The sequence below is a fragment of the Watersipora subatra genome, chromosome 4, assembly GCF_963576615.1.
Source record: "Watersipora subatra chromosome 4, tzWatSuba1.1, whole genome shotgun sequence".
Taxonomy (NCBI): Eukaryota; Metazoa; Bryozoa; class Gymnolaemata; order Cheilostomatida; family Watersiporidae; genus Watersipora; species Watersipora subatra.
The window spans coordinates 40238119-40249562 of record NC_088711.1 but is presented as its reverse complement, the minus strand read 5'-3'; the positions used below and the strand labels follow the sequence as shown (position 1 = coordinate 40249562).

Genomic DNA, 11444 nt, shown 5'->3' with positions numbered 1-11444 from the left:
TATTTCTCCTCCAAAATTGTGTATGTTTTTTGTTTTCTAAATGAAAGATTGAAAAATTCAACATGGGTCACCATATAAAGCAACAAATCACGCTGTTAGAAAACTTCTCGACACTTTCGTGTGGCAAGATAAAAAGGAATAAGGTCAAACAAATAATTTATTGAGATTGTTCTTCGCTAAAACTAGCGGCGAGCCTAGCAAGGTTCATTTTTATGCGGTAAAGTGCGTTGGTATAACGAAACGGCCGTGATTGGCTAAATTGGCAAACCCTCAACTTTGATTGGCGACAATAAACGATGAAAGCGAGTACACTTTTACACTTCGCGACCTCGTACAACAGAGAGTAAACGGTTTCCGTTCATTGCTTGCTTACTAGGATATTTGCTTATGGTTGTGTCCGAGTCGTTTTTACATTTTTGGCTGTTCAACCCGAAATACAATTCTTATTTGTATCGGGTTAGACAACCTTTTCTATGTATTTTAAAGGCTTATTTTTTACCTTAAATATTACTTTCGCATACCTCGGATAGGTGGGTGAAATCGGTGGCATCTCTGGGAGAGGAAAAAGGGGAGGATGGGAGTGTGAAGGACGGTAAAGGAGAGGCACGAGAGATGGGGAGGGTAAGGGGAATCGAGAGAAGTAAACTATATTTTTATCTGAAATCAAAACTCTTGCACTACGCTCTGATACTGTTATATATGTGGTAACACGTTTAGCCTCAATCCTTACCTCAAAGACAATAGAACTTTCTTATGAGAAGAATGCCTCAGGTGCACACGTGAGAGGGCTTTAGTCAGCTCAAGCGCTTCCATATGTTTAGGACTGAGTGTTAACATGCTACCTATCTTGTATTGTGTGAGCCAATTCTCTGGTCACTCTATGGATTTGAGCAGGGAATTGTGATAAAAAATAGAGGAAACGTAAACAGATAGTACGTAATAATAGTCACTTTAGTTGAGTTTTGTTGGTTCGCAATTTTATCGGAGAAATATGGAAAATGTTGTCTGCGTTTCCAAAAATTTTTACCAATAAGGAGATTTTGTGTTTGTTTACTAAATTCTAGTTTTGTGAGAGCATACATTATGCTACATATCCCTTTTATGTTATTTATAAGGCAATTTTCTTCCACAATGAATTTATCTGTAGGAACCCATAAGCAGTCTGCGAACTCACGTATTGTGGTGCAGGGATTTATATATGCCAGGACTTTAAACTTTGCGGGTCACCATAGTTCTGTATATTTAATGCTTTCAAACACCCCGTACGGGTTTATGTTTGATAAAATCAAACATAAACCCGTACATGGTAAATTGGATTAGGGACTTTCTGTCAAACAGACTCCAAAGAGTAGTGATAGAGGGTGCTGCATCTTCTGACCTGCTGGTTTCATCGGGCGTTCCACAAGGGTCTGTCCTCGGGCCCACCCTATTTTTGGTGTACATAAATGATATCTCCGATAATCTAAATTTTTCTACTATCAAGCTTTTTGCAGACGACGCTTTACTTTTTTCTCAGGTAAACACCCTTCAGGATTCAGTGAATTTCCAGGAGGATTTAAACATATTAGACCAGTGGGCCTATAACTGGAAAATGAATTTTAACACTGATAAATGCCAAATCGTTCGTTTTGCAAGGCAGAGTAGCGGAAACCCAGATGTGGTGTATTACCTAAGTGGCAGACCTTTATCTGTAGTAGACAGTTTTAAATACCTCGGAGTTTTTATATCAAATGATTTTAATTGGGATTTACATATAGACTCAATCATATCTAAGGCAAGTCAGCGATTGGGAATGATGAAGCATGTTTTGTTTAATGCGCCGATGAGGGTTAGAAGGGTTGCATATCTCACTCTGTGTAGACCAATATTGGAATATGCGAGTGAAGTATGGGACCCTCATTTGATGCGACAGGTAGCATCATTGGAAGCAGTTCAAAGAAAGGCGGTTAGGTTTATATCTGGTTTGAAAGGTAGGCAGAGTGTTACAGAGGCAAGAATTTTTATAGATCTAGAACTTTTAGAACTAAGACGCAAACATGCAAGAATGTCTCTCATGCTAAAGATTTTATCTGACGACTGCCATGAATCTCTTATCGAAAGTTTTAACCAAATACAAAATGTTCTTCACAGTCATGAAACAAGACTGGTTACGGGGGGTGCTCCTTCAGCTGTATGTGCAAACACCGGGTTTTATATGAATAGTTTTTTACCTAGAACATCGCGCAACTTGCGCGGCTTACCATAATTTTATGTTTTATTGACTATTTTTAAATAAAGTTCTCAACGGCCTTCTTTTGCCCGATTTCGGGATTTACGGGTTCTTAAAACACCTAGACCTAGACCTAGACCCAGTTTGCCTTGCTAGTCTTTGTGATACAGCTCTCAAATTTTAGATTTTACCTCATCAGTACACTCAAATACTTTGTTGGTTCTATGTGTCAAAGAAAGATTTAACCTAGGGTGCACCACTCATCTGTCTTACTGTTAAATTTAGAATAAAGCGGAGTATAATCTTCATGTAGACAAAAATTGCTGCCCAGCGAGCACGGTAGATTATTAATATATATTACAAATAATATAGGGTTCAGCATAGGCTTTCGTGGAACTTCAGAGGTTACTGATAGGTCGAAGCTCTGTAATTTGCCACAACCCGGGTCGGGTTTGTTAAGGAGTCCTGAATCCAATATACTACACTAAAATCTATCTTGTCAATTTTTCATATTTTTTGTAATAGCAGTTCTGAAGTATTTTGGCAAAAGGATTTAGTAAGACTTAAGTCAAATGCCATATAGCTGTGTGCGTGAGGAATGAGTGTTCATAAGCATGAACACAGTCATGTTGAGTGGGGCAGAGTTACATGTAACTTACACAGGATAATCCATGCTTGAAACCACATTGTACGAGATTAAATAGAGAGTGGTTTTTTAGATGATGCAGCACTATGTTTTCCACCATTTTACATAATGTACTTGTTCGGAATATGGACTGGTAGTTTTGCAAATTTCGTAGATCAGCGTGACATCAGCAGTTGTTAGAAGCTTTCCACTGAGCACTGAAGGATCTAGTAACTACTTGTTTGGACAGGTTATGAAAGATGACTGGCTGTTTAACTCTACTATGTATCTAATTATGTAACATTTGCTTCAATTCTTTCTTTTTAAGTACTTAATGGCAGGAGCTGTTGGTTTATACGCTACATCTGCTCTTACTAGCCCAGTAGTTAGGTTTGGGTGGATCTTTGACAATGTGTTTCCCTGGCTCATCGCAAGGAGCCATGCCATACCATGCTATCTTACAAGATAAATTCAAGATCTCAATTTAATGCTCCTTCAGTCTTTTTCAGACATCACACTTCTGTCTGTTTTTTCGTAAATTTCGAGAATTTCAAGCTCACCCATTTTCATCGAATATTAATTTTTATGTCAACCAAACATTAGTTGAATGTTCTAATGTTGAATATAATCTTTATTATTATTAGACCAATGTCTGTCTGTCCCAAGCTGCAGCTGAAGGTTAGGAAAAAGTATTGGATTATACAGGAATCTAACTCACCACTTTCCTGGTGGTAACCGACACTAATAACGAGCATACAACAATAATGGTCTCTATATAGTTAATACGTTTGACGATCTCTCACAGCACTCCAGTGTACTACTATTATATAAATTGTAGTGTCGAGTTATTAAACTAATTACAAGTAGTAAGTTTCGAAACACGGCTATCACAGCTGTTACAGACGCTTGATAAGCGTGCAATGTGTTTTTTCAGTGAAAATGGATGAAAAATCTGAGGAACCGGGTGACATCGTCAAGGAACCGACTAAATTTAATCTACCTCAAAAGAGGTACTATCGACAGAGAGCTCACTCCAACCCTATTTCTGATCACCTTGTGGAATAGTAAGTCTTCAAATGGTCATAGACATGATAGAATTATAATTTATTTTTGTAATAACTGTTATTATATTGTTATTAATTTTACTATGGCCATTGCCAGCGTTCTTGTGTTTAGAAAATTCACATGAATAGATTTGTATTGCTTTAAATACCATGTTTTAAATAATTATCAAACTAAACTAAAGGTGCGTAAAATGTTTTATTACCAAATTGATGTGAATGCACTTTCTTTATACACTTTTTATGACTTATTGATTGTCATTTTTGCATCTACATTAATTTGTTAACCATTATCTATTGATGAATTTATTATAAGCTGTCACGCTGTTGACAAAATTCAATTTTATCTGATTATTACGATATGATTATTATTATCTGATTATTACGATTTGTGTTATCCAATGTCTTTCTGTAAAATGTGTGGTGGGCATATATAATTGGTATCAGCGCAAGCATTCAGTAATTCTACCTTCAGAGCAGGTTCCCAATAAGATCCTATATGGCCATGGGACAACTCAAATTTTCAATATCCTATCCAGCCCTGTTTGCCCAGAGGAAATGGACTGGTCTACTTACTACCCAGCATACTTCACTGGAAAGGGAAACAAGGGAAAAGATGGAAAATGTGTTGAGTTTGCAGACATTGGATGCGGTTATGGAGGGCTAACAGGTATGATGAGATAATGGAATCTTACCAATTTTGTAATTCTAACATTTTTGGCGAAAATCATTTCGCTTGCAAGCATTTAAAACTATCTTTTTTGGATTCATCTATTCTTTTAAGAGTTTATTACAGGTTGATTTGCGTACAGTCCCAGAATATTACATGTAACCAAATTAATAAATTTTAACGGATAATCATAGCAAACGCAAAGTAGGGTCATAGGCAGATATCCTGTCGAGCGCATTTTATGTAACTTTTCACCTAGTGTGATTGTTTATCTACATTGATTTACTATGTCAGGGACTCTTTGTTGAGATCCTTCAGTAATTCATTTTTTTAAAATTTAAATTTTAAATTGATATGCATGGCTATGGTGTTGAGTACAAGCTATATGTTTATTGACTGTACTCAGATCTGTTCAAAGCGTTAAAGGTGACAGTTTTTATTCTTTGAGTGAATCTTCTTTGATGCACTGGCTTATAATGGAAACCCCCATTGAAGAGTCAATTTTTTGTTGTCTATTGTGTGTTTCTATGCACTGATGAATGCTTTGAAGGGCCAATCATTGAAGAATAACAGAAAATATAGTTAAAATCTGCTACCTGCATTCCTGAATCATTTTAGATAAATGTTAATGAACTCATCATTAAAGGGATTATTTGCAAGGCCTTTTTTATGCTTTCATAGGCAATTATATCACTTCCTAGATTTGCCAAAAATTGTCAATTCTTTTGAAAACGTTAGTAATTTTCTAAAATTCACACAAGTGGTTTATTGGATTCTTTTGTTGTCGCGTAAATATTGAAATCTTATTCTTTTTGAATACGAGGCTATTCAACTTAATGTTCAGATAACATATCTCAGGGATTAAATTTCTAAACTGCCTCATCTGTTATGCTACCACTTATCTCCACCCACTGTTGATATGAACTTTGGTCTACACTTTGGTGAAGTCTGTCAAACCTGGGATTTGTGGGCTTGCTGTCTGAGAGGCGTCTCTTGGCACTAAATTTTTTTATATGTTATTAACATCTCAGAAAGAACCATAACCGAAACAGTTGACTATTTAAGATGAAAATATGAGAATATTTGCACAAGCACAATTGCTGGAGGTTCATCGGGAAATCCTCATTTTTACCTTTTGAGAGATAATTATTATTGGAACAAGAGCTTGTCTAATACAACTGCTATTGATAATCATGTTTCTTGGTTAGATTTGTCGGTTGTTGTCATAGGAATGTATCCATAGCCTGAAGATATCACTGGTCAGCAATAAATGTCTCACCTTTTAGTTACTCTCTCTACAATGTTTCCTGAAACTCTAATGCTGGGGATAGAGATCAGGGTCAAGGTCTCTCAGTATGTTCAGGAAAGAATCAAAGCCCTCCGTTCACAGAATCCTGGACAGTATGAAAATATTGCTTGTATCAGAAATAACGCTATGAAGTATCTACCCAATCTCTTTGCCAAAGGACAGGTGGGCTGGTGTCTTCTGCGGTCTTTTCAAACTCACTTTTAGTTTTTACTGGTGTTACTAGCATTTTCAACTATTGTTTCACATTTTTAGACATTCCTCTGTCTTTAGCTGTATTTAGAGAAATAGAATCACATGTACCATATATATTCGAGTGTAAGTCGCATTTTCTTGTACTCAATAGAGTGATTTTTATTGTCGTTTTTTCATCCATCGACAAGTATTTTGATGATCGGTATGTTTTTGGATCTTCATAAAATCACATGTATTTATTCGAGTGTAAGTCACATTTTTTGTGCCAAGTAAGCCCAAAAAGCTTGGTGCGACTTAGACGCGAATAGATTTTGCTGAGGCGTTTCCCTGCTATCACTTTCTATGAGCTATCGCACATGCCACACGTAGTTAATTAAAACATACCATTGCAAAACAAACATGTGTCAAAACAAACATTTCATTTGCAAAATTTTCTCGGCTTTATAGCTTTTAAAAGAAAATGTTGGTGTTATTACGATGCTTTTAAACCGAAGATTATAAAATTTCTGGAGGAATATGAAAACAGTGCTGCCGAGCGTAAATATACTATTTCCAAAATACAGTGACATCAATAATGTCATGTGACTGCAATGAAGGAGCAATGGCAAAATGTATGTTTTACTGTTTTTCGTGTCAAATATGGAGGTGCGGCTTGTTTTATACTTGAATGAATAAGGTACATTTCTCTAAGACTGATTACAGCCCAAGTTGAGTGTAACTTGGTGTGGACGCAGTCTTATATTTAATTCTGAGAGGGGTGATTATCTTCCACTCCTCGGCTGAACTGAACATTATTTGGACTCATGCAAGTAGCTACCATTTAATTCAGATAGTCTCATAATTGCCGTTGTTACATGTGTTGAGGAATGGAAAAAGTATATTGCTGCACTGTGATGCTTGAGGTTTTACGAAGTGGCCACAGAATATCTTTTATTGACAATCTCAGTTAAAAGCCTGGATTGCGAGTTGCAGAAAGAAATATAAAAAATAACGATACTTTTTATTGCAATCGAAAATATGTCTAATTAGAACCATATTGATCTGCGGTGCCGATTTTTTTGCCATGTTATTCATCAGCTAACTTCAAGTTTATTAGTGGCTCGTGGCGTGTACTGTAAGAATTTTTTAAAAAGTGGCATACCAGAAATCTGTTAGATGGTGCACCCTCTCCTGAACAGTATTTACAATAGTTTTAACCATTATGATGCTGTAACCTTTGAGCTTGTATGTCTACAACTGTGTCATGTTTATATCATGATTGTTATTGTTTGTTGGTATGTACTTGGTGATACAAGCGCAGCGGTGGTGTAGGCAGAGTTCACAGTTGTAGGTAGATGATTGATAGCTAAATGAGAAGATGATTTGGGTTTGAGTTCCTGTTCATTGAGCTGTTTGAAGTAACAACATTTTATTAAAGCTTCCAACTTATTGCCTGTGCAGTTTCACTGCTTTCATTGGCTAGAAGTAGAATCTTGTTGCATTATTATATGCTCATATGTGTATAAGATGATACAAAATTCCGGCTTCAAATTTTTAATGTCGATCATAAGGGTGTGGTAGTCATAGATACGAGTACTTCCTCTAGTAATGACACTATCAAATTAACTCCAAAGTACATGGATCCTCTATCCTTAGTGTTTACTTCATAATATGCACATTCCCGTTTTTCTTTTGTGTAATTAGGTGAAGGTTGTCCCCAAGTCATGTATTGTACTTGTAAGTTGACCAATTGACTCTCTCCATTCATAGTGCTGCCTAAAATTATAGCAGACAAAAATAGAGTAGCGTAAAATGTTGCGTTAAATATTGTTATTCTTTGCAGCTGACAAAATTATTTTTCCTCTTTCCCGATCCACATTTTAAGAAGGCCAAGCACAAGTGGAGAATAATCAGCCCAACCTTGATAGCTGAGTACGCATACGCCATGAAAGTCGGTGTAAGTAGCTCAAGTAGGGTAAGATAACTACTTTTGCGTTCTGGATATTAGATGCTGTATCACCACAGAGTCCTCTTCAGTCCTCTTTTTTCAGTTTGCTCCATCAGATGCCTGCTCTTATGGCTACCGTCGGTCATATTGGTCATTTTTGTTGAAGTTTTTTATATTTTTGTATTTTGTATTGTATGAGGGCTTGAAATTTATGTAGTTTTTGGTACCAGCTAGTGTAAAAAAAAGTTTAATGTTTGTTATTTAGTCTCAACAACTTTTATATCTCATTAAGACAGTTGAAATATTTTAAATTGATTTGTTGAGTGCAGCATTTTTGGCCAGTGGACTATTTTTTAAGGTTGTATTTCCTTTTAAAAAGTTTTTTTTAATTCACTTAATAATGCTTCAGATTCCTAGTTACTACTGTATTTCTGGCTGAGATCTTCACCATATTCATGTAGGCCAAACCATAGTACAACATAGTACTCCTCATAGTACAGCCCGAGTCATTTTTAAGAATCTGCTTAGCTGTTTCCATGACTTTATCATCTCTCGTCGATTGTTGCTAAATTTATTTGGCGTTGTTTATGTGCTCCATGTATTTGACTGTTCTACTAGGTTGATTATAAGAGCTTCTTTGCTCTCTCTTCTCAATCTGTAATAATTTAAATGTTCTCTCACGGAACAACTTAAATGTCTGAATATTTGGAACAACGGACAGCCTCATTTCTTAGTACGCCTATAATTTATTGCTGAAAAATTCATTATTTCCTTTAATCATGAAAGTAGGTCTATTTTGCAAATACACAGCCAAACATTGATGTATAAGTGCCTTAACGTATATAGGAATACAGCATTAAATTTGAGCGAATATCTGATGTAACATTTTACGTAATTTCCAGCATAGGGCATCTAAAGCTTTTTCAAATATTATAGTTTTTTGAATAAGAGCATGTGTCCACAATTATTTATCTTATGGTTGCATTTTCCACAGATAGCAAAATCTTAAAAAATTCATAATATTCTGTTATTTTTGTTGAAAAATTATCAATTTCAATATGGCAACTGTGAGTTATGTTGTTATGTAAAAAAGAGGAAAGCAGGGATTTTTTAAAATCCAAAACAATACATAAAAACCCAGTTTTACTTGTTGAGCAGTTTTTCAAGAAGAAAGTGTTGCTTTGCCGCGCAACTGTTTTGAGATACAAAGCAATTCTTGGAAGTTATTAACTTTGTATGTCAAGGATTGACTGTGCATGCATGATAACTTTGTACCCGACAACTATGAAAAGTTGGTGTTGTTTCTCAGTAGTTACGGAAGTTGTCTTACTCTACCATATGGTAATTATAGTGTAAGGTTGGGTGATTACTTATATTGAACCTTGCACCAGACAATTACTTCTATGAAAAGTTGGTGTTGTTTTTCAGTAGTTAGAGAAGTTGTCTTACTCTACCATATTGTAATAATCATGTAAGGTTGCGTGTTCACTTATGTTGAGCCTTTCACTAGACAATTACTTCTATGAAAAGTTAGTGTTGTTTCTCGGTAGTTAGAGAAGTTGTCTTACTCTACCATATTGTTAATATAATGTAAGGTTGGATGATTACTTATAGTGAATCAGCAGATATTCTTATGTATACCTGTAGGGGATTGTTTACACAGTAACAGATGTGAAGGATTTACATGATTGGATGACCCTTCATCTAGCAGAACATCCTCTATTTGAACAACTTTCTCAACAGGAAATGGTTGGTAGATTCACACACATTAGATATGTTAACTGAAAGGTCACAGTATATAGGTGTGTGTATATACCGTAAGTCCTCATGCTCAAGTCGCGCAGCTTGTCATTGGGCGTGGCTTCTGGTTCAAGGTCATAGATTGCGGCTTAAGGCTTTTCTTTTAAAACTTATGTGGGGCTCAGGGCGGCTTCTCGATAAATGTGGTTTCTGCTCAGCTCCTGCACTATAACCATAGAATCGCAGCCATGATACACTTTTATGTACGGGGGTTTTGGCGACCTACTCGTTTATTTTTAAGGTCATGTTTATGGAATACTTTAGACTAAAGAAGAATGTATCGCTTCAAGTCGAGATAAATTCGTGACACACGAGTGAGAGACAAGTGGTTGGGAGCGTGTTAATACCTGCTGACATCGAAGCAGAAACTATGGACCAAACTGAGTGCAAAACAGTTTTTCTTGTTCAAGAGGACGGGGTATAGCGAAACCCGTCTCAACACTCTTGCTTCTGAAGGGGTCAAGGATGACAAAACCTCAGTTGTTAGCCGTGGTCTGTGGGCATATGCAGCTTGTTGGTAAGGGTGGCTAGATACCACAGACGGCTTGTTGGAGGATTATTTTTTCCTTCGTGAGTCGTCTGTTTGTGAGCACAAGCCACGCGGCTTGAGCATGAGGCCTTGCGGTATGGACTTGAATGTACATAGATGCGTTGAGATTGATATACAAAAAGTGACGGTGTATGTAAGGATATGATTGTGTATGTGTTTGCAAAGCCATGCGTGTACATAAACAGGAGTGTATGTCTCTGTGTGTACATGTATGCCAACTAAAGAGGTAAAAAGCTATTTCTCATGTAAAAAATGCACTCATGTTCATAAGGATATGAGTGCACATACGTGTGGAGACAGGTGTACAAATATACAAAAACCTGATTGCATATGCAAAGACATGAATTGTACACATATGTGCAGAGACAAGAGTGTACGTAAACAGAACGCCTATGTAAGATCATGAGTGTACATATATACAAGTACATGAATATATATGTATGCAAGCTAATGAGGTAAAAAGCTATTTTCCATGTTAAAAATGCACTCATCCAGGCCTGAAATGAGTTGGTTTGTCAATGTTTGTTGTTCAATCCCAAGAACATCGATAGAGGTTCACTGTTGCCTTGAAGCCTGTGACGGTGCAAGTAGTATTTTTAATATTTGCATTTGCTCTGGTTGGGATCGCTGTTCAACTTGACGATAACAAAACATTGAAAAATTAGTCTGTTATTTGTGATGCTTGTCTGCTCCAGGATGCTGATCCGGTTACAGAGAAACTGTATGACAGTAGTGAGGAAGGAAAAAAGGTGACAAGGAATAGTGGAGACAAATACTTATCATTCTTCAGAAGAATTCAGACGCCCTCAGTTCGCTCAGACAATGTGTGACCATTCTCAAATTTGTTTTCTTGATATTGTCTTTCAAATTTTATATTAAGGAATCCGAGGGAACGGTATTCAGTACGAGCTGTCCGTGTAAACATATTTGACATGGTGAGTGACCTTGTGTATATCTTTTGGCAAATATTTTCTTTTTATCATCAGAAATAACTAGAATATTTCCAATCACACTTTGATAGATTTGCAATTGTTTGAGCTTACAGATAAAAATAGAAACCATCCAGTACATCGCGCAATGAATGTAAATCATAGCCCAGAC

At 36.4% G+C, this 11444-nt stretch overlaps 1 protein-coding gene across 1 annotated transcript; it reads left to right on the top strand.

Annotated features, from left to right (window-relative positions):
• The first annotated feature begins 3767 nt into the window (after positions 1–3767).
• LOC137392811 (tRNA (guanine-N(7)-)-methyltransferase B-like) lies at positions 3768–11399 on the top strand. Its single transcript, XM_068079142.1, has 6 exons — positions 3768–3898; positions 4435–4565; positions 5852–6036; positions 7889–8002; positions 9641–9742; positions 11039–11399. The coding sequence occupies exons 1-6, from the start codon at positions 3774–3776 to the stop codon at positions 11171–11173; spliced, it is 792 nt and encodes a 263-aa protein (XP_067935243.1). The 5' UTR covers positions 3768–3773; the 3' UTR covers positions 11174–11399.
• The last annotated feature ends 45 nt before the right edge of the window (positions 11400–11444 follow it).